Below are 24,986 nucleotides of genomic sequence, written 5' to 3' on the forward strand. Positions count from 1 at the left end.
TAATACTTTTGTAGTACAAAGCCACAAAGTTAACCAGATTCTTACCAATGTTCCTGCATGGTTAAGTGAAGTTGCTTGTGTGCTTCTCTCCCTTTACAATGAAGGTTATCTCAGGGGCTGAGTGGGGCAACTTTCTGCTTTGGGAAGGGGGCCTCATCAAAGTAGAGCTCTGTCGACCTGGACACAAGCCTTGTCACAATGGCCCTGTCAGCCAGATAATTCTGGATGAAGGAGAACTTGTCTCTGTTGGAAAAGATGGCTTCATTCGGGTGAGGTTTTTTTGCTCTGCTTTTATGCATACAAATCTATGATCAGCACATAGATGTCACATGTTTTCTTTACCAGAGCTTATTTATGGAGACATCTTTACATTACAGTTGCTTTCTGAGAATTAATTTTTAGATGAGAACAAGTGTATGTGTTTGAAACAGGTTGTGTTTACACACATTTTGTTACGGTAAGTATTGTTTCAAAGGATAAGCAATGACAATGTTGAAATTATTTTTCTGGTTATTTTAATGCTTAGATTATTTATACAAAAAATAATTAAATATCAGAGATACATGCAGTGAAATAGAGGAACAATCAGAATAAAAAGTACTAGGTATCATGAAGTTAACACATAATTCTATAAATTAAGGTCAAAATGGTTTACTTATTCATACCAGTTTCTGATTTCATCTGCCAGTTATCAAGGATTCTGCAGTTGTATTTTTAGGGGGGACAAGAGGTGTCTTCACTTGTGAAAGACCCAGTTTTCCATTTGAAGGTATGGAACTTTGAGGTAATAGATGCTGCTGATACTGTGGATGAGACAGGGTTATTCGAGATGGAACCTATGAATGAACTTCGTGTTGGCAAGAATGTCAGTCTGAGTTTTGTCACTAAAATTCATGACAATGGAGAGCCCCTTTGGTACGCTCAGGTAAGATGCATTCAAAGTACATATTGTGGAGAAACTGAATGAGAGATGTGATGCTAATGAAAAGCAGTAAGGCCTTACAGATTGGTTAATCTCTTTTCAGTAGAATTCAATCTTTTGGATTTATATTTATTGTGTTGTAACATGCCAGCCTATGGTTTGCAGAGGCAGAGCTACATAAGAGTAGGAGAGCATCAAAATTTATTATTCAAGTTCTGTAGCCCTGGACTGATAGGTAGGTCTGGTCAGACCAACATGACCATTTCAGTCATTTCATTGTCACAGTGATAATCACCAAGGAACTTTTAAAGGAGTTATTGTGGGCAGTTTTGCTTCCACATTGAGGTTTGAAAATATTTAGGTTGCACATTGTTTTGGTTTTGCTTCTTTAGGATGCCAATGGAAAGGTCTGGAAGCTGGATTTGACTTTTTCACACATGGTAAGTTTCTTTTCTTTTCTTTTTTTTTTTTTTAATTTCTTCATTTCCTTTATAGCAACTCACTTTAACTATGTGAGATGCATCTACAATGAAATTTGTTTAGTGAAGTTGCAGAGCTGAAAACCCCAGTACTGAAACAATCTTTTCCTTACTTTTTTCCCATAATATTTTGATAATCCTTCACTGTCATTATAATCAAAAGCCATTATTGATTTTTGCTTCCTGAAGTGCTAGCTGCCAAATTCAAATAATCTTAAACTGGAAATAAAAGTTGCACGTGTGCAGGAAATGAGTTCAAAAGATTCTTCCTAATTCCTGTCCAGTTGGTGTACTTGAAGCAATCATTACTGTTACCCCATATGACATAAAGAACTAGGAAAAACAAGGAGAGCATATGCACTTTGTATGTTTTATCCAGCTGACTTCTATTATTATTGTTGGAGGTGTTTTTGATGAAGGGAAACAGCTAAATAACGTTTCAAGAATTTCATTACTAGAAAGGATTATTAGAATATGCTATAAAAAAAAAATAAGGTATAGACAACAAAAAATAGAATGCCTTGGATGATGAAAAAATTTCCCAGGTACTACAAGCCCTCAGCTTGACAGTATTCCCTTTGCTTTTAGAGCAACAGCTTTTCGCTAGAAGTGTTAATTCTAGGCTTGAAAGTGCTTAATGGAAGTGGGTATGCTATATTTCCCTTTATTCTCACACTGAGAATGGTGGCATTCTAAATCAACTTAATGTTTCTGTACTGGTTTGCTCATGAACATTTGAGTTTAAAAAAACAAGTTGCATATAGACAACACATGCCTGGCAAATCTTGTTCAAATTTTGCCTAGATCTTCCAAGGTTGACTGTAGCTATGGCTGGTAATAACCTCTAAGTGCAGCTTCAGCATATAGCAAAGCTTCTGTTTTTCCTGTTTCACATGGCAGACCCGTGATCCACAGTGCCTCTGTACCTTTCACTCTGGAGGGATTGAGGCCATGAGTGTCTCACCAGTGACGTATCTTATGGCCACCACTGCTCTTGACCGTAAGTACACTATTCCTTTGCTCTTGTATACACCATAATCCTTGTTGGTTTGTTTGTTTTTCAGAACAGTGATGATTGATTTGGAATGATTTTGTTTTGAACAAATCGTGTATTTGCTCTTCAAAAACCACTTTACAGACAACTGTTATTCCCAAGATTAGTTCTTTTACAGTTAGGACAAGTCATTAAAGTTTTGAAGTAATACTTTAGGATTGTCTAATCTTAAAGGACTGAGATTTTAATTGGAAAAGTTTTTAATGGGAAGCTTTGTAAATTCTTTGTTCTGAAGGAACAGCAGGAAATCTTTGGTTTGAGTAACAGTGCTTATATTCAAGCCTCCAGACTGATAGGTGTTGGGATCTGTTTTGTAAGGAATTCCTTACATTTCTACCATTATGTAAGTCATTGTGAATATTAACATTTGTTGCTTTCTTAGAAAAAGCAATAGCTATCTCACTCTCAACAACAGATAACATGTTAATTACAGATATTAATTTAAGTTATATAAATATTGCTATTTGTGCCTCTTACTGTTATCCTTACCATAATTTGAAAGATGCTTAGAAAATTCTACAAGATCTTTAACTCAATTACTGTCAGCTGTACCTTGTCATTTGTCTTGATATATGATATACATGCAAGTTTGCCTTCAGGCTAACAGTTGAGCAAATCGCAGTTAGGATATTTACCAGCTGGAATAGAATTTAATGCAAACCCATATGTGTCTACTAATCTACCTCTAGTGAAACTGGATTTTTTTGGAAAATCTTCCATTTCCATCCACTTAAATATTTTCCTCCCTAGGCAGTTCCAGGTAGTAGTGTATCATGTCCTAAGCTGATGGTACAAATTTCCTTAAAGTAGTCCACAGTTGTGCAATTGCTCAAGAATTACACACATTGGTCAGCATGGGACTTATTACACCTCTCAGCCCTAACAACTCATGGGAGTGAGTTAAAGAGCTAAGTAAGCTTGCGTTTAGTTGATGAACACCATGCTACTTTTTAACCAGCAGTTACGTCTTTCTAGGTGTATGTTTGATACTGAAAGAGAAAAAAATTAATAACTTTGGATGCAGCTTTTCATTCAAGTAAATAGCAGTGTCTCCATAAATCTTAAACTGGAAGTGACATCATAAGAAATAAATTCCTGCTGTTTCCTCTACATGCAGGGTCAGTGCGTATTTATGATATCGTCAGCAACAGTCAACTGAGAGATATGGAGTTTAAACAAGGAGGAACAGCATTGACATGGGCACCTCATGTTGTAAGTTTTTGTTTACTTGTTAACAAAAATTCATAAAGGACCTACAAGTCTGCAAGCATCAAGAAAAAAAATCCTCAGGATGCAAAATATCAAAGAAGTTACTGTTTAGTCCATGCTGGAATTTACTGTATTAGTATGTATGTATACAGTGCACAGTTTGATTTTACTGTGAGTTGTCAGGTATCCAACTTAGTGGAATTTTAAAATCAGATCTCTGTGTGCAGTCTAGCAAGTAATGTTAGTTTATAGACTAATAACTTATGTTGAATCCAAGCAGAATAATCATCAATTAACATAAATTAGTTAACACACTTCAAAATGACAGCCAGGAAAATCCACAAACATTTGGAAATTAATCAAAAAATTGTTCCCAGAAATGATCATTTGTAGAGTGCGGAGTCTATCACTTTTAGACATATTTACTAATTTTAATTAAAATAGTATCTAATTATGTTCTTAAAGAAACATAGCAAGCCTGGTGGGTTTCACTGCAAGGAGATTTATGGAGTGCTTTAGCTGGATTTCAAAGGCAAGGACAGCACTGAGACAGGACACTTGTAACTGTAATTCCAGTTACACTGACTTGCAGGGATTCTATTAGGTGATGACCAAAACATTCATTATGTCACCACAATAATAACTCTCCACATAACAATTTTGATTCTATTCTGGTTTCTAGCATACATTAATGTATATATTGTTACAGCCTGTACATAATATTATATACATGATGGTGCAGTCTGCAACGTATCTGAATTTGACTCAGCTTGTAAATCATTTCAAGATGCTACTGTATATGGCTATTAGCAACTACATCTGTGAGTCCAGATAGACCCAGCTAAAACACAAGACTGTTTCTGTAACTCTTCTCTGTCAGTGTCTGTCTACATTTTTATCAATTGGATTACCCTCAAGGCAAATTATTTAAGTCTCCATAACCTCATATTTCTATCTCAAGTAGGTATCTTGAGTCCCTGTTGACAGTTGTACTTTACATGGTTAGCCAGACAAGTTTATGCCCGCATCTCTCCAGAAGTCATACCCACATTCAATGCCAAATATTACATTCAGGATAGTAAAATAATTATTCTTTTAATTCTAAATCTTCTCCTTAAGCAGATACTGATACAGAAGCCTATCAGTATGAGCCACCCGTTCCTCATAAGTTGTAACTACATCTTCAATGTTTCCAGTCTCAAAGCACGTCATAAATAAGTAGAATGAAAACAGCAGACAAAAAACCCAAACCAATGAACCAATCTAACCACCCCTCACCACCACCCTTACTCAGTCTTGCCCTTCCCTTTATGGTAATGTATTAGAAAGAATAAATAAAATTTCTCTTGTCACATAAATGTAAGATGAGTTACAAGTCAACAGCAGAACACGTGACATACAGATTATTATTCTAAACTCCTTGAAGTACACTGATTTTTTTCTTCATTCTTCCACTCAAAGGTAAACCCAACAGGAAGTCTAATTGCTGTGGGGTTTAAAGATGGTGTTGTCCGCATAATTGAAGTTTATGATCCCAAAGGACTGCCCCCTCTTGCAGGACGGCCCAAAACAGGAAATGCAGAAATAAATCTGAAACAAGCTTTCAAACCTCATACTACTGCAGTTACAGCCCTGGCATATGAACAAAATGGAGATGTCCTTGCCACAGGGGTATGTATCACTTCCTTTGTTTATTTTTAATTAAGCAACGTCTTCCAAGATTATTTAAAGAGTTAAGGCAAATTTTGGTCACTGACAATGCAGTTATACTTCTGTTATTGCTGTCAACTGCTTCTTGTACTTATCAGTATTGCCAGGGGAAGAGAAGGATCTGTTTGCACACAATTTGTTTCCACAAGGAAAGAAATAATGCAATATATACCATTTAGTCTTTTAATTACTGGATTGTTTAATGTGAATTCTGTAGTCCCTTTTGAAGATGCATTTGGCTTATTTTTGAATTAGTTTAGTAGTATCTTGCATCTAGTAAAAGCAAATCCATTTGTACACTAGCATGGCAGAATACTAATAAATACCCAACACTGTTTTCCATTAGAACAAGATCAACTGATCAGTTTGTCAGTGTGTCTGCTAGGCTTTGAAATGATTTCCAGTCAGAAAACTGGAAACAGGTAACAAGTCACATCAGAGATAAAACAGGAAATCCAGACAACAGTTTGAGAGCATCAGAATACAAGGCTTTGAACGGGTATGCCTCTGACATGCTCAGGCTAGGGCTGATGACCTGGGCCTAATCTTTAGGTGAGTTCCTGGAGCAATGGGTAAAAGTTGCATAAATTGAGATGCCAGGAGAGGCTCATAAGGACAACTGAGACCTATAGCTCTACTCAACAGCCTAGAAGAAGTTAGGCAGGATTATTATTCCCCCCACACTGTAATCGTGAAAATCCAATTCTAAGTTTGAAGGCACTTGCAAGTCCCTTCATCTAGCCAAAGAACATCTGACGGATGTGTTTCACACATTACTTCGAACTGCTCAGTTGTTTTGTCAGCCTTCATTCAGTAATGATCTCTTTTTTCCTCCCCTTTTTTCCCCCACCCATCAGAGTAAAGACAAAACAGTTTTCTTTTTTGCTGTTGGAGACGAATACAAGCCAATTGGATTCATCCACGTCCCTGGGCCTGTGCAGGCATTACAGTGGTCTCCACCTTCTCATGTGAGTAATGCATGCTTGTCTTTTTCTCTGCTGTGTCGGAATGAAAACCAGTGAAGGTCCATCACTCTATCTACATTCTCTATATACAGTGCAAAAGATGTTTTGCTGCTTTTTCCTGCACACCTTCAGAATGAAAGATAGATACAGTGTAGCTGTACCTCTAGTTCAGTTACTTTGGATAAATTTTGGACCTTGCATAATAAAGAACAGAAACATAGATAAAATATTACACAAAATTCTGTGGCTTGAGGTCCTGCCTTGAGCTAACAAGTCTGTGCCTTTTGCCCACATTAATACAATCGTTTGTCGTTGTAGACAAAACTTTCAGAGCACATTAATAACACTTTTGTGTGCTTCTCTGAACTTTTGCCAAGTATTCATTGTCATTCAGTGACACAAAAAAACAGATTCTTGATAGTACTTCAGAAATTTGATGTGATTGTGGTGACATGAATTTTTGTTGGTCCAGTATTGTTATTTAGAGGGAAGATAATTCACTACATCTAATACTGACAAAGTGGGCACCAACATGCATTATAATGCTTTACAATGACAAACTTGAACTATTATTGCTTGTTTTTTGATAGTAGATAAAAACTGCACTGGGAAAAGAGCTCTTTCTTGTACAATCTTTATCTTATCACAGAAATGACAGATTTTGGTCAAAAGGTTACATTTTGGGTCTTTTGTTTTAGGACAATATGCTTCTTACAACCAGAAAAGTACCCATCATGAATTTGCATGTTTTTCGCATTCCTCTGGGTAATTTTTACTACAAGTAATAGGTCTCCAATGCTGGATGTGAGTGCTTGTTAAACATAATTCAGACAGACTGTTTTTTGTTTGTTTTATTTCCTCTTTAAATAAGCACCATGGTAATTAAATACTATATGTTTAACAAATGTGTTTTTAAGGATGAGATATTATAGAAGATTTGATTCCTCATTAAGGTTTCCATAACAACTCTAATATATCCCCTAGCACGTTTTTAATATTGGGTCAGATGGTAACCTCTCTGTTCACCAGATAGCTTATGAAAATCAAAACTACACATACACTTGTACTATAAATTCTCAAAACACTAAACAATTATTACTCTCTCCTTGTCTATTCTCCCTGACCTGGCATTTTAAGGGAATCAGCATGTACCAACAATTAAAAAAGCGAACAAACTTAAGCTAAATAGCATTTGGCAAGATCCCCAAGCCAGTCTTGAAAGTATTAAGGGATTTAAAAAATCCTAGAAACATGCAAATTTTCAAGCATATCTCAAAACAAAAACTCAGCTCCTAACTTCTGGGCCAGATTTATCTTTAAATTTTTCTGACTCCCAATACATTATGATTCTTCCTAGCTTAGTGGTGTTCAGTATATTAACCATTTTGTATAAGGCAAGGACTTTTTCAGTTCCTTAGTTTTTCCTGGGTTACATGTGTCAAGGTCACGGTCAACTAAAGAAATACCATTTCCTATTTATTTCTATGGAATGTATAACAGATAGAAAAAGCATAGTAACACTATCTGATAAAACAAATTCTCAGCTATGAACACTCTTTTTCAACATAGTCACTGCCATTAGCCATGCATTTTCACCAGCAATGAAGACAAAAAAATCTACGCTAGCAGAACCAACCCAGTGTTTCATAGCCTCTATGACAGCATTGTTCACAATGAAGTAGTCAGAGTTGATGGCTTGTCTGGTATACAGTTGGAAAAACACAAGAATAATAATATACAGTTGGAACAGTACAAGAAAAGCTATAAATAGAGAGCCAGAGGTTATCTATAGAAAAAACTCACCAACTCTGAAGCGTTCAGTCACAGAAAAAAATGTTGAGACTTGTCACCAGAACTCCACAAAAAGGCATTCTCCAGAAAGAGATGCTGCTTTAGTGGTGGTCAGCCCTTAAATGAAATCGGGGAGAGATGGAGTCAAGCTCCACCCCTTCCAGGAGCACACTGAAATACCTTCACCTGTGCTCCCACAGCTGACCCGACACTTGCCTCAGATGGTTAATCAGAGGTTCAGGCTGTGATTAACAGTTTTGAATACATCTGGGTTCCAGGAAATCCAGGAGGATGATCTCTTTGCTATCCCAAAAGAGAGTGCACATGACTTTATCAGCTGAGGGTTGCATCTTGAACTTTTTCTTTCATGGGGAATTCATGTCACCATTCCATGAACTGCCATTTTGACTCCAGGCTGTAGTGGTGGCACCACGTCTCATCACTGGTAATCATGCAGTGTCACCTTCAACCTCACATTGGTTCAGTAGGTCCTGACAAGTTTGCATATAGTTTTCTGTCTGTTGCAGTGTGAGCATACAAATATTTCCAACATACTGAAGCTGATATTCAGCTCTGTACGTAGTTCCCTGATTATAATGCTCTGATTCTCACAGATGAGCTAATCGAGATGCTCTTCATTTCATGATGTGACAGTTGTGCATGGTCATCCAGAATATGGCTTATCTTTCATGTTGATGTCACCAGTGTAAAAATGCACTGCTCATTGCCTCACTGTACTCACATTCAGTGTTTGGTCTCCATAAATGTTCATTGAGTGTCAAGGAATGCCAGTGGGTGCCATTTTTTCCTCATGTAGGAATTCAGTTTCACACCTTTGCTTCATCTACACTTCCACATCAGACCCCACAGCAACAGAAAGAAAATGTAAGGGAATATTGGCGAGAAGGCTCTACCTCTATTGCCATGCCATGAAAGTAATAAGATAGGAGGCACTGTTTTCAGAACAGCCCTCCTATAGGAGAAGTTAACTGATTTCTGGTATCTGTATGAAACTATACAATCAAATAACAACACAGTTAAGAGTTAATGCCTCCTGAGTGGAGTTTGTCTTTAAGAAAGTTCATCTACTTACTAATTTTTCCACATTTCTCTCAATTCCATTCATACATCTGTCCCATACTTGTATTTTTTGTGTTTTTGTGTAGGAGAAAAGCATGCTTCTCATCCTTTGTGAAAACGGATATGCTCTCCAAGTTCCTGCCCCTCTCCCCGAGGAAGAGGTTACAGCATCCACCTACCATCTAAAAAACCTGCCAATACAGTACTTTCGTTTTTATAGCATTAAATCCCGAATCAAGGTAAAGAAGTCTCCTTTGGAGGAATTTCATATTTATGTTCTGGGGACAAAGCTTCCTCCAAGAGCTTCTACTCTCTGTATCAAAGAGAAGGCAAGGTGGAATCCATTTCAACGTTTGAAATTTCAAGTAGTTTGTCAAGTAGTTGTCAGTAGTTTTTCAGTCCAGCGTTCAGTCCACCATTATTTTAGCACTCTATCTGGTTCTGCTCTTAACCAGCGATTTCTCTACTTTCACTGTTCACTGCTTCTGTATTCTGGTCAGTGCATTACTGAATGTCAGACAAAGCCTCATTTCTTGTTATGACTAGAAGGATGTCAGCATTCAGGATAAAGATTCTGTAGTGGTTTTCTCACATTAATAACCACAAAAGTAGCATACATGTCTATGAAAAGATTGCATGTATTGTGTGCAGAGTTTTTTGTGGTTTTGTCTGTTTGTTTAAGTCAAAACAGAACAATGTGAACATAAATTTATACACATATATATGACACAGTAAGTCTTAGGAAAATAGAAAACATTGTCATCTCATTCCTCTGAGAGAATAGATCAATAATTAATAAGTTCCAAAACAAATGTTTTAGATAATATGTAAGGAAAGATGTAACAAGGATGGTGAAGCACTGAAATAATTTACATAGGGCATAGAATCACCATAGCAGGAGATTTATAAGTGTAGATTAGACAAACATCAACACATAATACTTAAGGTTTAATTGATGCTGTTCTGGGGCAAAAGAACAATCTTTAGAGACACTTTCCAGTCATTTCTCTATGATGTTCTATCAAATATTTTCTTAGGAAAAAGCTGTTCTAGAGAATGTTTGTTATTTGTTTTTGCTCAAGGTAGCTTGAGTGGAAAGGATGCTCTAAAGGTTTTGTGTATCCTCCCTTCAGTTTAAGAAGTCAAGTCCATTACAGCTTCTCTCTTTTCCTGTATGTACATCAGTGACATATTAGAACCTGAAAATCTGACTTCAGCTTTCCAGGCAGTTTTTATCCTTTCCAGGAAGATTTCTGCCTAAGTAGTGTACTAATCGTGATTATATTGGGAATAATCTCTCTGAGGAAATGCTGAAGTCTGCTTCTTATGAAGAATGGCTTCTGTTTTCAAGGACTATAATTTAAACACTTTGGAGGAGGGAAATGGGCATTTCCCATGAGGTCTGGTTAATTTCTGCTTAGCTGAAGGAAAAGTGATTTCTCTGGATATTCTGTGTATGTAATGCCAGAACCACCTTGAATTTTGTTTAAGAGAATACTTCAGTCAGTAATTCATGAATTACATTGGTTTCGTGTCTCTATGTTTCACTGCTTGTTGCAATAGCTGGAAGAAGAGATTGCACGGAGAGAGAAAGAAAAGCAAGAGAAGGAAAAAGCAAAACTTGAAAGGAGAATACAGCTACAGCAGATGGGACAGGAAGTGGAAGAAGAACCTGAAGAAGAAGAAGAGGAGCCATTGCCAGCAATCTACATACCAGAGGAGCCCAGCCCTATTCTCTGTGGGTTTTATTCAGCACCTGGGAAATTTTGGCTTTCCTTGGTAAATCTTTTTGTTGTTTTTTTTTTAAAATTGCTTGGATTGCAAGATATGACAACATTCCACTCCAATCTGAGCGTCTTCAGAAATTTATTATTTGAAACCTGCTGTCTCTAGAATACAGAATTTTCATCGTAGTTGAAGGTTTCAATGATCTTTTTGAAGTAAACCAGTAGCGTTAGTCCAATTCAGAATTTTTTTCAGTTAGTGTTCTTCTTCATGACACCTGAATGGGCAAAAAGTCTAACCTGTTCCCTTTTTAGTAGAAAGTAGAATCTTAACATATTGATAGGCTGAATTGTGATGCCAATTGTAATTATAGATTTTCTCTGTGGCTATATAGATGTGTTTTTAAGCTATCCTTAAGATAGAAAAATATTATTCAGAAAATTGCATCCAGCTGTTTCTGTGTTCTTTTGTTACTGTTTCTTTATGTTCATTCACTTCAGGGTGGATACGATTCAGGTTTTCTTTATCACTGTGCGTTCTCCTCAAATGAGCAACAAGAAGACCCTGAAAATAGGCAAGATGAACCTTATGAAGTGATTCCTATTGAGAACACTGATGACAACCCCATCCACCATATCTACTTCTGGTAAAACAGTTTAATATAAAAGATAACTTTGGTATCAAGCTTGATGAAACCGAACTTGAAAAGGAGGAGTGTACGCTACTTGGTCCCTTTTTAATTGTGGGTCAGTTCAAGCATACAAGAACTCTTCCTTGTTATTCTGGCACCAGTTTTCACTTAATGCTTACTGGAGAACTAAATTCCTTCTTATGTCCAGTCTGAACCTCCTCTGATACAACTTGCGGCCTTTTCCTCGGGTCCTGTTTGTTGCCTGGGAGAAGAGGCCAAGCCCCTCCTCATCACAACCTCCAATGCAATGCAATGAGGTCTCACCTGAGCCTCCCCTTCTTCAGGCTAAATAATCCCAGCTCCCTCAGCTGCTCCTCATAAGACTTGTGCTCCAGAGCCCTCACAAGTTTCACTGCCCTTCTCTGGACAAGTTCCAGGGCCTCAATGTCTTTCATGTAGTGAGGAGCCCAAAACTGAACACAGTACTCAAAGTTACATTGTATTACTGTTTCTGGTTTATTATTTGACAGTACCAGCAGACAACTGATGTTCTGTGGGATGCAGAATGGTGCCCTGCGTGTTTATCCTCTCCAAGATAACGACCTCTCAGTAAATTCCCTGAAGGCATACTGGTCGTTCAGTGTACATGACAATGATTATGGCCAGATCCGGGGGATCTGCTGTAGTTATGATGATAGGTTTCTGATTACCTGTGGTGGAGATGGAAACATTTTTACCTTCAACATCTTGTCTCCAGAGGATGTTCAGGAAGAGTTAAAAGCCAAAATCCCTCCTCCTAGGGTAAGTCACTAAATGAAAATCCCCCAAACTCTAGTTTTTATCATATGGATTGTTGCAGCCCCAGTTCCAGAACAATTCTGAATCAACGCCCTGTTACCTTATTTCAGTGAATTAGGCCTAGTTACAATAAAGCTACAGCAGACGGCTAAAATCCAGTTCAATAACTTGGCATCATAGATCTTTCATAGCAAAAGCTAAGGTTTCTTGGAAGAAGAGTTATTGCAAATTCTTTCCTAGTAAAGAGGCGATATGATTGCATTGCTCCTTCTCAATCTTTAGTGTTTTTCTCCAAATACACAATAGTATGTGTGGTTCATATGTAGTATTCTACTATCGTTTTCTGACTTGAAGGTGTAATCACAGACATAATTAGAATGATAAAAAAAACAACCCACAAGGATATGGCATTCCTAATGTCTCTCTCGGATTTTATTTCAGCAGAGTATGATTCTGCTCTGTATAGGGATTGCAAAATTACTGCTGGAGAATGCCAATTGTATATTTTCTCAATGCCTTTGGTACCATTAATATGGCCAATACAATATGGTTGTAACCTGTGGTCTCAGAGCCTTAACAGCCTCAGTTTTGCAAGTAGTAATTAATATGCAATTATAAAGTATATATATAGTTTTAGCATTCTGGATATATAAGTAGCTCTATATAAAGGTCTTTATGGTTAATTGCTATTGTGCAGTCTAGCAACCTTGCTTAATGACCATCCTAATAGGGGTTTTTTTTCGCTTATCAAAGTAAATCTTCATTAAGTATCCATTTGAGTTTTAAATCATGTGGAAGATTTTTTAAATTCCATCATAATTAGACTTAATGAGATTCCTAGAGAATCGAATATAAGTCCTCTGAAACTAATCAAGTTAAATTACAGACCAATTTAGAACCACTGCATTCACTGTAGAATGATAGACCCCCCTCTTGTCTTAAAGCATGATTTCCTAAGGAAATGAGGCTTGTATGACTGCAGTGTCCATCTGTCATTCCTAACAGCTAATAATTGGGAACTCATTACACAGTGAGCAGAAGAAAACCAGATGAATTGCACTTGTAACTTGGAATTAGCCTGGGATAGGATGTCTCTTGTCAGACTGGCAGTTAGTGGGGACAAGAGAATTATATATAAATGCGTGGTCTGTGCAGTGAAAAACCAAAAATGTTATGGAACAGTGAAGCTGGGACAAGCAGTGATGTAAGGGTTAATGTTGATGGGAAGAAAATAGGACTTGTGTTCAGTTCCAAAGAACTCAGTTGCACTTGTTCTTTTCCAAGTAAACTAAATTGTTTCTTGTTCTTGAAATGATACAACCTGATACTTAAGACTAGTATAGCAGTATTGGTCATGAAGATTTCTTTTGATTTTGTGAGAAGCAATGGGAATTCTATCTTAATGTTTGTAAAAGCTTTATTGTCTGTTAAAATTATTATTGTTTGTTTAAAGGCAAGACATTTTTATTTCAGAAGGGTCTAGAGAAGGAGAAGGCTGCTGAAGACATTGAGGATCCCAATGCTTACAAGTAAGAGATGCTTGAATAATGATGAAAGAGATTTCTAAGCATTAGCAGCTCTTTCTTCAGGTTGCATTTCTCTTTCTGGCTGTTAAGAGAAGGGAGGAGTTGATCACTCTCAGTTTGGGTCATTTCCTCATTACGCACAAAGATTTTTCAGGCTTTGCCTCAATTTCTTTTACTTTTCTGTGGAAATAATTCAAATATATTACTCTGAGACTTAGGTAACTTCAGATAACACAAGGTCAAGGCCAAAGCACTATGGTGTTAGAAGTGCATAAGTATACCATAAGTTGGCTTCTTTCTAAGTTACCTTCAAAGTTATTGAATTCCCTTAAAGTTTAAGGCTGTCAAGGAAATCTAAAAGGTTACATAAATTATAATCTTCCATTGAGAAATATCCCACTGAGATAATACCATATCCTTCTTACATTTTCAGCATTGAGGAAGTCAAGCAGAAAAAGGAGTATGAACGGATCATGAAAGAAGCTGAAGAAAAGAAAAGCAAGAAAAGAAAGGAGTTAATAGAACTAAGACAGGAGTTTCTTTCTCTTCTTCAAAAGAATCAGGAGTTACCAAAGCACATGCAACTGCAAAAAGAGGTTAATTTGCTCTTCATAAATCATCTGCTGTTAGAGAAACCCTCTAAAATGTTGATGCCTAACATGTTGGGGTCAAAGATGTCCAGTGCTATGGGCTAATATAATCAATTATATAATATGCCAGGACTTCTGAATCACAACTAATGATCTGTGCCATTTAAGAAGTCGGGGGTGGGGGGAGGGGAAATGTGGTTTTCTGTGGAGACCTGAATAGCTCTTGAAATAAAGAGTTTTGTTAACTTTCATGAAACTCTTCACATCAGGGCAAAAATATTTGTTAGCAAAACCCAGCTTCCAGGGTAATGTGATGTTGGGTTTTCTGTGTTTCCACAGCAATATGAGGTGGACCGTAGGGTGTTTGAGGAGCTGAATAGGCAGACTGCACAAAGAATCCAATTAGTGGAAAAGGAACTGGCTTGGGAGCATGAGAAACAATTGATTGGACAGCAGAAATTACAGAATTGGTAAGTAGTGCTTTTTTCTACCTCTCCTTTTGACCTTGCCATGGCACTTATTGTGGCACAAAGTAGAAGAATTTGGCTGTTTTTTTGTTTTTTTTTTTTCCTTACAGAGTCAAAATTTCTATTATTAATGATTCAGTCCTTATTTGACTTGAAAAATACACAAGAGTATATATTGATATTTAGGTGTGCTTTCTTCTTTTGAATCCTTGGTCAAAATTCAGATATGCAAATCAAGGAAGTAGCTTAATTCTAATTTATCTCTGTATGAAGAAAAACAGTCTTTTTTGGGGAAAGCAATAAGTTTGCTTGGGATTTTGCCAGTAAAATGAGTAAGAATTAAGAACTCTTATTGGAACTTTGAAGAGCAGCCTATGAATGAACTCTTGTTTTTTAAGAATGCTGCATGTCTGTCAGTGTCATTGCTAAAACATTGTACTCTGTACACTTTAAAGTTATAAGATGAGCTTCCTCAAGAGCCCAAGATTAAGTGCAAGAATCATTGTTGGTCAGTCTTCTAATGGCAGAAGATGGATTCATAACAATAAATGCACAATAGAAATAATACACAATAATGAAGATACCTTAGTCACACTTAGGATATGACTGGAAAAGAGATGAATGAATATAATTATTTTTAACCACCCCCTTAATGAAAGATGACAGTTACTCTCATGAAGAACCTGGTGTAAGTTTTGATATTGGAAACACTATTAATATATTTATTCTTGAGCATCTCTATTCCTAGATAGGATAAAAGTCAATAGATGATGTCACATGCTATAATGCTCTTACTGACTATATTTGTATGTATTTATATGCAATAAGTAAATTGCATTACTCAAGTCCTTTTGGTGAAGAAAAAATGTCTCTACTGACATCAGAGTTTTGTCTAATTTGACTTTTTAGGTTTCGAGACTCACTGGAATTTGACACTGTTGTTGTTCATGCTATCCAAAGCAATCATCAGATTTCCACTTTCAGACTTGTAAAAATCTCTGAGAAGCTCTACCAAGATAGGGAACGTCCATCTTGGAAGAAGACTGTACTTAAACGGGCATGGAGAAAAGAGGAAAAGAAAGAGGAAAAGAAAGAGAGAAAGCGTAAGCATAGGGTTAATTATGACCTTCTACAGATTAACAGTAATAAGATTTTGTCTTTCATTTCTTTTTCCTGAGTCCAAGCTAAAGAAATGATATTTCCTCTAGACACAAATATGGTGTGGTTTTTAGTACCTACATACATACAGTGTTTCTACATTGAAGTCAATGTCAGCAGTTGGCTGTCAACCCAGTGGGAAGAACTTGACTAAGAGTCATTTCAGAGAACCTGAATATGTTCAGAACATCCACTGCAGTGGAACTATCTTAATCAACACCAGCCTAATAGGAGCTGTCCAAGAGATTCCTGGTAGTTTAGATTATACTGTGTTACACAATATCTACATCTTCACATGATTATTTTTTCCTTTGAAAGTTAGAATTGTCATGGAGGAAGCTGATAAGCTGAAGTTAAAGGTCCGAAAGCCAACAACACGTTTTATAGAAAGGAAACGTGAGCAAATCAGAAGAATTGTTGAGAAAACTGACAAGGAAAAAGCTAAGATAATGAAGAGGAAGGAGGAGTGGAAAAAACTGTGAGTCTTTAATTGAGCTCTGAGTCCTTTTAGTTCTGCTTCTTGTCAGGTGATCTTGTTTACCTGTTATACGGCACTAATATATCTTTACCCAGTTTCTTATGTTCCTGATGGATGTAATTAAAATACACAAGTCTTTTTATACCTTAGAGTGTCAAGAGACAATTAAAACCTGTTATTTTCCATGGTTCTGAAACATTCAAAAATTTGAGTTCAGCTAGGTACATGCATCTTCAGATAGGGCTTAAGAGGCCTAAATCAATCATGACCTAGTGACATGTGAACTATTAGTTAGCCTCCTCAGTTAACCTTTCTGTCACTACATATACCACATGCTGCAACAGCTGTGGGTTAAGTTAGTTGCACTTGAAGGCTGCTAGTAGATAATGGAACCCATGTAAAGTCAGAGCACAAAGCTTTTAAGGTTATTCAGGGTTTGATAACCTTGGATCAGATATTCTGTGCTGCACACTGAGTCTTGAAGACAGAAAACATACAGATGCACTAAACAGGGCCATTCTGTACCTTCTGTCTTAAAACTGAGCTTTGCTTTGTACCTACCAGATATGAAAGCAAGCCTAGTGAAGACTATGAGGATCCTAAAGATGTTCAGGCCATCAAAGAAGCACAGGAAAATACGGGGTGTTACAAGCTGAAAACTGGCACTGATTACAGAGTCCCTCAGGACAAGTATATGAACACTGAAAAGAAGAAAATGCAGCTTGCATCCCTGGAAATGCTGGTATGTGAACTGTTTCACTGATATGGGTATGTTCTCCTTTTCACAGGAGAGAGGATAGTTTACTAGTCACTGAATGAATCCAGAATAACTCTCAGCTAGCTCTTTTTAAGCAAAGAAGTTACCTTTTCTAGTTATTCCAGCAGGAACATGTATTGTTGTAATTTTGAAATTGCATTGTTGTAATGATGGTTCCAGAAGTCTAGATTTCTGTACAGCCATTCATTTGTTGAGTGGACAATAAAGGTCTTAAATGCAGTTCCTTTGTCTTGGTATATAATTTGTACAAGCCTCTTAACTACTACTTGTGTCGGGCAAGACCATGTATTATGTGTCACTGGGGAAATCCCACTAAAATTGTTTTTCCTTTGCAGATCTATAAGAAGAAGGTGAATATGAACAAACAGATTATGTCACTGCGGGACTTGAAGGTTTCTACTATTGAAGAAATCAAGTGTTTATTGCAAGAATTGAAATCCGTGCAGGCAGCGTTAGATTTATCAGAACATCTCCCTCTTCCTCCGATTCCTCAGTTACACCCAGATGAAGTTCCAGAAAAAAGATTTGAGTATGACCGTGACATCCTACTGAAATTCAAAGAGGAGCAGGCAGCCAAGGCAGAGCTTTCAGATCAGTCGGGACAGTCTCCCTTGCCTGGTGCATATAGACGTAGTTCTAAGTCTTCCTCTAAAGAAAATGGCTCTCTACAAGAGACTGCAAGCTCAGACACTATAACAAGATTATCGTCTGCGATCATGGAGCAGCAAAAGATTCTTGTAATTGGGAAAGCAGAGCCAACAGGAATAGAACTGGAAATTTTAAAGAAGGAGAAGATAAAAAACTTATACTTGCAGGAGACCTTAATTAACAAGGTAGGAGAACTTTTTTTTTTCTTTCATTTTGAACAATCTCACTCAATCAGAAATAAAACCCCTTAAAACCCATTTCTTCTCTCTCGGGACTGCAGCAACTAACTAACTAAATAAATAAATAAAGTAAAATGTAAGAAATTATTTCAAAAGCGATGAATAGGAAAAGTAAAGTATTGCTGCAGCTTTTCCCTGCTGTTGAGTAACAAGAGTAGTGTTGACCCTCTGGTCTCAAAAAGGATTTTAAATCTACTGGGGTCATGGGAGAGCTTCCTTAAAGGGCAGATCTATGTGCATAAGGCATAGCATGAGCAAGCTGACTTGACAGAGAGAAATTTTCCCTTCTGCTCCTTTCTCTAGCTTTACATGTTTAGCTCCAATCCTAACACCTTCCCTGTGCGTTTCTTATGCTCCAGATCAATTCACTGGTAACCTACTTTGATGCTGAACTTCGCTTTCTGCGGCACAAGAAACTACAGCTAGAGGTGCAGTTGAAATTTGCTGACCTGACCTACATGACTTGGTTTGAAGAGCTGCTTATCCTGAAGAATGCTGAGAAAAATGAGAACCTTCTCCAGGGCAATGTTAACACCCTCCAGAGTGAACAGGAGGCCATGCAAGTATGTAGACTACGTATCTTTGGAATTAACAGTACTGATGATGAGTGACCTAAACCAAAGAGAAGACATAAAATAAATGAGAGCTTCTCTTTGCTTCCTTTTTGCGCTGATCCAGCATCTAGTGCTACATTTTGGAAAACAAGAAACTCTCAATCAAAAACCACGATGGTGGTTTTTAACTTTGCATAGTTAATCTTTTCGCAGTCTTCATGATGTAGAATCAGTGACAAATCATTTTCATTAAGAAGATTCTTCTAATCTTTACTTGACTGGAGTGTGGTTTCAAAGAGTGATAAGTGTAGCATCTCCAGATCTTCACTGATACGTCCTATCTACACTGTAGTTAAAAGTTCATGCATTTTGACTAAAGAAGGTTTTGTTTTGTTGCTTAGTCAAAACTGAACAGCTGCCTTGCACAGATGGAGGATAAAAAGTCTGAGATTGTGAAACTTCAGGAATGTGAGAAAGCTCTTTATGCCAGCTTCCGGGCATCCCTTGGAGAAAACAATCCATTTGCCCATTTTCTGACCAAGGTTCTGAAGACAAAATTTGACTCCTTGAAAAAAAAAGAAGAAACAGGTTAGAGAGAACTGTTCTTGACTTTTGGATTGTTTACACATACTTCATGCAGTAAAATAAATGTGCCTCATTCTATCTGGGGCCCTGGGTACATGCAATGCTAAACACAGTTCGAAACACCAAATTGGTCAGACCTACCCAAATTCTTCTTTTGTACTAACCCATGTTCTATGGGAGTCATCCTGAATGATGACAACAGTAATTAAGTCTCTAACATTTGGTCTGATCACAGCTCCTACAGTGTACTTCCTGTATGTCAATACTGAGGATTGATCATTAGTATGAAGAAGTGGCAAAGCTTTAAATAGCTGCTTCCTGAACGAATGGGAGCTAAGGAAAAATGATTAATCTGCCACATTCATGACATTTTTTCTTTAATCTGCCCATTGGCTAATGAGAGGTCATAGACCTAATCTGCAATAATCTGTTAGTCACACGACTAAACAAATTATGATAGGATTTAATTTATCTCAGTGACCAGGTTTTAATCTGTAAAGGCAAAGCGGTCTAACTGAGCTAGAATGTTTGCCTTGGCTTTTACTTTCACCTGGGACATGACTACCAAAAAGCACAGACAACAGTCACGCTTTTGTGACAGTTTTGGGCTTCTGTGTATTTAGCTTGGTTGTTTAATCTCTATAGTAGAATGATAAACCTACAAGGTTTAAATTCCAAATACTTAACACACATACTGAGAAGAAAAATCATAGAAGAAAGTCCCCAAAATATGCATATGATTTTAGTGCATTTGGCACTACAACACTATCTCTCTCCCATGTCTTTTTTTTGTTTTAATTTCTGTGAAATTATCAAATCAATGCAATCGGTAAAATGTGCCTGAATCTGCGTATTACTGAGGTGCTATTGTGAGGATGACAGGGGATGTGTTCACTAGCGCAGTAGCATAATGCACTGCTAGTGGATTTGGGGGCTATCCTACAAGTCAGCAGCACTGTCCTTTTCTTCCAGATGAAAAAGATGAGAGTGAAGAGGAGAGTGATGAGGAGTCCAGCTTGGAGAGTGAAGAAGAAGATTCTGGATCTGAAGATGAAATCTTGGACATCTCTGTTTGCCCAGAGAGTACCTAAGCCTTCATTTCCTTGGGTTGACTACTTGTTCAGCTTTAAAGCAATGCTGTGTTTTTAAAAAGGATTTTTTTTTCATTATTCTCTTCACATTAATGCCATTAAGGGCCAGAATGTGTGCAGTCCTGGCTGCAGCATTTCTCCCCAAGAAATCTCAGTGAAGATAAGGAACACACTAACTTATCTTGGTAAAGGGTACAGAGCAGAGCTGGAGTGAGGCTGTAGTTGCTGTCTGGAAACCTGCTGCCAAGCCTCGCTGGACCCCTGTTTGGGGAAGTTATGTGGGGACCGTACTGCGGTGTTGAATTAAGCTCTTTATTACCACCTTGTGGATTTCTGTAGGAATTGCCTGTTGCTTTAATACTGGCTTTGATACATTAAGTTTTACTTTTGGAAACAAATATCTTGATTGAATAGAAAGAAAAAAGATTCATCCAAGACATTGGCCCCTTCACAAAGGAGCTTGGTCCACAGGGCTTATGTTTGAGAAAGCTCTAAGAAACCAAGAGCATTATAGAGAATGCAACCTGCACAGTCAGGGAAGCTACTAACTCAGGTACAGTTATAACAAAACTAAGCTATCTTCTGATCCTTTCCTTTTCAGACTGTGATAAAGCACTCTTCCAAAACACCATCCAGCTCCGGGAAAAGCGCTTAGACATTGAGGAAGCTTTAATAAGGGAGAAGAAAGTTGCTGCTAAACTCAGAAGGGAATACGATGTCTTGTTTGAAAAGGTATTGTATTGTTTTGTTCTCAACAAGCATCATCGGGCTCCAGTACAATGAAAATGTGCTATTGATTTTGTCTAAGACATAGGAACACAGTCCGAACCTTTTAAGAGGCCTCTGTTTGGGGAGAGATCTCCATGATTGCACACAGGAAGGAGGCAGCTCACTATGGGTCGCCTGTCCTCCTGAAGAAGGCAAATCAAGTTGGTCTGACCTTGACTGCTATGGGACTGAACCTGAGTTTAGATCCCTTACCTAACAGAAGCCAGACTCTGTGATTCAGGTGGATCGCCTGATGTAGCCTGGCCCCCATCCTGTGTACATGTGATGGGGATGGAGAATATAAAGGGTCATCCTAACACAAATGCCTGCTAGAATACATGCATGAAAATGCATCTATCTGTTTCTTTTGCTTTTAGTTATTTTCTTCTGCTCTTTGTCATAGTAATTATTGAATAAACTCACTTGCTGCGAATTTTCCTGTCAGCTTTTATGAGATCCTGCATTCGTCAAGACATTTGATTTATATTAAATCAAAAATATCTTAATTTAAAGGGCTTTCTGGGATAGAGAAAGAGTTCTGCCAAAATGCCATTATGCAAGGCTTGCTTTTATTGTGTCTCAAAAATGTCCCATCAAATAAGCTTAACTTACAACGCTTTTTTGTTTAGCTTTTAAAGGCTTTCCTAAGTGCCAGCTGCCACATATTCACCCTGGGGTCTGACATTTGATTCTGAATTGTTTCTCATGCAGAATCACATTTCCAGGCATAAAACAATAAAAAATATCTTGCAGACACTGCTGATCTAGAAGCATTTTGTATGTGCATTAAACAAAGCAGCTGTCTCTTCATACATAAGTAGCTTCACAAGTAAGAAAACATTTATGAATGTACCTGCATACAGTATTCAGTGTAGAATTCTGTTTGAATACAGAGATGAGCCTCATGTTAACCTGTGAAATTCATCCATCATAATCTATACAAAAAAAGAGCATTATTTTCCATACTTCTTTTCCTTCAGATCAAGGACTCTAACACAGAACCCTGTTGTTTGCGTACCTGAATGCTATAGGATTTTTGTCTGCCCACAATTTCTCTCTCTGCAGGCAAAATCAATAGAATCCAATCTGAACAATGCAGAGAAAGAACTGGACATCTTTCAGTGGAACAAGCAGCAGCAGATGAATGATTTAGATGTAGTTGTGCCTTTGAAACTCCATCAGGTAATTCAAGATTTGTTGTGTTTATCAGTTGTACTTTTGGTAGGTGCAAATGGCTTATGTATATAGGTGTGTGTTATTGGCTTTTGAGGCCTTTGATTTCCTGATTCACTATTGTGTCCTTCGAGTGACAGTGCCATCAATTGAACTTCATATTTCCTCTGGGTTTGTTTTCCCTTCATGTAAGGACAGGTAGAGTCAGTGCACTGATGAAATGTGTGGAGCCTTCGAGTGTTTTGCAGGTTTGGAATGGAAAATTCCTTCAGGTCCATGCCTATTAATAATCTCTTGAGAAAACTAAAAACAAAACAACAACAAAAACCCCAACACAATAGAAACAAGCAAACAAAAAAACCAACGACTATTGAAAGTAATGTGGGTTTCACCCAATTCAAGAATGCTGGATTGCATGCAATGCATTCATCTATGCAGCTGTTATCCCAGGGATGATAAGCAGAAAATGAAGAGGGAAAACTCCAGACAATGCTGTAATTTCCTCTGGGTTGAATCTTGTCCTCAGAGAGAGAGTGTAGGCCTCTGCCTGTTGTGGCTCATGTGCTTGAGGCAAGCTCAGCATCTCTATCCTTTGTTTTATCCACCCCCATTAAAATGTTCATAAGAAAGACAGAAGAGTCCCAGACACTCAAAGGAGTCCCCCACTCCATTTTTGTTCTCGATGTTATAAAAAGGTAAACAGCTTCATACATAGGAAGCCCTCATAGCTCTAAGCAGTCTTTGAGCTCTGCTGTGTGATAGTGGTTCCCCGGCCCCAAACATGAGAGCTGTGTCCATGCTATTACCTCATTCATTGGTTTTCAGACTCACACATTTTTTATCCAGAACTGTCAACAGCATCCTAAACAAGTCAAGTCAGCTTTGCTTAAGGTTGTTTCTGGCAGGTGGAGTATTTCTTTAATGGGGAGATACCCAAGGACTTCTCCCAAGCTCTGGTGTTTACCAGCCAGTCCCTTGGGTATCTGCAGAAGAGAATTGTGGACCTACATCATGAAAACATAAAGCAGAGAGAGATCTATAACGAGGCCCAGAAGCAATATAAGCAGCTTGTCCAGGACAAGAAGGAGATGGAGATAACTATTAAAAGTGAGTAACAGATTTCATACAGCACAGGTTTCTAGTTTCTTACTGGGTGTAAGTCAGCAGATCTGCCTTTACTCTCACCCAAATGTCACAGCTGGTTACTGCAGAAAAGGTGTCTCAAGTGGGATGTTTGAGTGAAGTACTGGTAGTTCTCCAGCACTGTAGGATCACTAGGCTGTGATAAATAAGTTTTAAGTGCATTTTCTTCTTCATGTAATGTAAGAAGAATTAAAAAGCTCTCTATTCAAAACATTTACATTCCCAAGAACCAGACCCAGAGATGTCCAGGTGTCTACAACCCTTGAACCTCCTCTCCCAGCCTGATGGGGCTTTGGTGTGGGGATGGCTCATGTGGTTTAGTCATAGCCCAGGTATGGTCACAGGCAAGAACAAATGGCAGTATTCAGTTGTGAGCTCTATATGAATTCATGTGAATTATTTATCATGGATCATATATGACAAAGCTCAGGCAAAAAGCTGGGGATACGGAACTAATTCTTATCAACCCATGAAAAGTAGTTCTGCCCCTTGTGCTGTGTCTCTCCTTTTAGGTCTGGAAGAGAAATGCAAGAAGCTGATGATGCTGAAGTTTGGCCGTGTGGTTGATTTTGAGGCAGTTCAAGCACGCTCTGTTAACATACGCTTGGAAGAGCTGGAATTGCAAATAATAGAGAAAGAATATGAGCACTCCCTGGAAATCAAAGAGTGTGTGGTAAGGTACAAGAATGGGAGGAGGGTGTATGTACGGATATGTTCTATTAAGGCTTCATTTGCCTGGGGCTGAATAGCTACATTAAAGTTTTGTCAACATATTCATTTTTGTTTGTTTTTATAACCTGTCACAACAGACCAAAATGTCCAACTCATATTTGTTGATGAATTATTTGAGTGCAGTGCATCCCTGGCTGACGCCTGGGGCACTAGGCTGTGCAGCATGAGAAGTGCACGTCCTCCTGGGATACCTAAGGCTCAGCTGCTATAGTGCAGGCAAGCAACAGTCCCAAGCTGTCCTTACAGAATGCTGCTATTTTCTGCCTCTTTAAAAATATGTAGACAGAAAAATTAGAAAGCAAGAGTATCCCAGAGGAGCCAGAAAATCTCTCTATGAGTGAGTATAATGCCTCATTTTAATTTGCTTGACTAATATTTCACCCCCACCCCTCCTAATAGGTTTTGGTATGAGAGGTACATTTCAACTACTTGCGTGCAGGATCGGTTTGTTGTTTCCCTCTCTTCTGTGACACATATTCAGCCCAGCCCTTGTTCCCCATTTCACCCTTCTTATCCTCACTCATCGTAGTTGAACTTTTTGTTTCTTTCTAGAGCAGAGCCTTAGACTTAGAGCAGAAGCTAATGATGCTGACAAAAGAAAACACCATAAAGGCGCAGCAGCTGAACCAGTTCTGGCTTGAAAAGCAGAAACTTGAAAATAAGCTGGATTCACTGAAGGATGATCAGGTAAA

The 24,986-nt window shown here is 37.9% G+C and overlaps 1 protein-coding gene across 4 annotated transcripts in view; it reads left to right on the plus strand.

Moving 5' to 3' along the window:
* The window catches only part of CFAP44 (cilia and flagella associated protein 44), a 35,343-nt gene that overhangs the window by 9,357 nt on the left and 1,000 nt on the right, over positions 1 to 24,986 (plus strand). The window contains exons 9-34 of one of the 4 annotated variants that reach the window (XM_015875526.2): positions 105 to 269; positions 770 to 925; positions 1,315 to 1,362; positions 2,302 to 2,401; positions 3,573 to 3,667; positions 5,126 to 5,335; positions 6,232 to 6,342; positions 9,297 to 9,449; positions 10,774 to 10,989; positions 11,436 to 11,581; positions 12,097 to 12,367; positions 13,838 to 13,893; positions 14,324 to 14,486; positions 14,820 to 14,950; positions 15,857 to 16,050; positions 16,424 to 16,583; positions 17,148 to 17,325; positions 17,697 to 18,194; positions 18,608 to 18,811; positions 19,204 to 19,390; positions 20,360 to 20,470; positions 21,080 to 21,210; positions 22,312 to 22,428; positions 23,325 to 23,526; positions 24,075 to 24,240; positions 24,847 to 24,975. In XM_015875526.2, coding sequence (XP_015731012.1) covers positions 105 to 269; positions 770 to 925; positions 1,315 to 1,362; positions 2,302 to 2,401; positions 3,573 to 3,667; positions 5,126 to 5,335; positions 6,232 to 6,342; positions 9,297 to 9,449; positions 10,774 to 10,989; positions 11,436 to 11,581; positions 12,097 to 12,367; positions 13,838 to 13,893; positions 14,324 to 14,486; positions 14,820 to 14,950; positions 15,857 to 16,050; positions 16,424 to 16,583; positions 17,148 to 17,325; positions 17,697 to 18,194; positions 18,608 to 18,811; positions 19,204 to 19,390; positions 20,360 to 20,470; positions 21,080 to 21,210; positions 22,312 to 22,428; positions 23,325 to 23,526; positions 24,075 to 24,240; positions 24,847 to 24,859 — 4,182 coding nt within the window. In that variant the 3' untranslated portion in view covers positions 24,860 to 24,975. Of the gene's footprint in view, positions 1 to 104; positions 270 to 769; positions 926 to 1,314; positions 1,363 to 2,301; positions 2,402 to 3,572; positions 3,668 to 5,125; positions 5,336 to 6,231; positions 6,343 to 9,296; positions 9,450 to 10,773; positions 10,990 to 11,435; positions 11,582 to 12,096; positions 12,368 to 13,837; positions 13,894 to 14,323; positions 14,487 to 14,819; positions 14,951 to 15,856; positions 16,051 to 16,423; positions 16,584 to 17,147; positions 17,326 to 17,696; positions 18,195 to 18,607; positions 18,812 to 19,203; positions 19,391 to 20,359; positions 20,471 to 21,079; positions 21,211 to 22,311; positions 22,429 to 23,324; positions 23,527 to 24,074; positions 24,241 to 24,846; positions 24,982 to 24,986 lie in introns of those variants that run through there. The other 3 variants (XM_015875535.2, XM_032447535.1, XM_015875541.2) reach the window with 3 other exon arrangements.

Source organism: Coturnix japonica, chromosome 1, assembly GCF_001577835.2.
Source record: "Coturnix japonica isolate 7356 chromosome 1, Coturnix japonica 2.1, whole genome shotgun sequence".
Classification (NCBI taxonomy): Eukaryota; Metazoa; Chordata; class Aves; order Galliformes; family Phasianidae; genus Coturnix; species Coturnix japonica.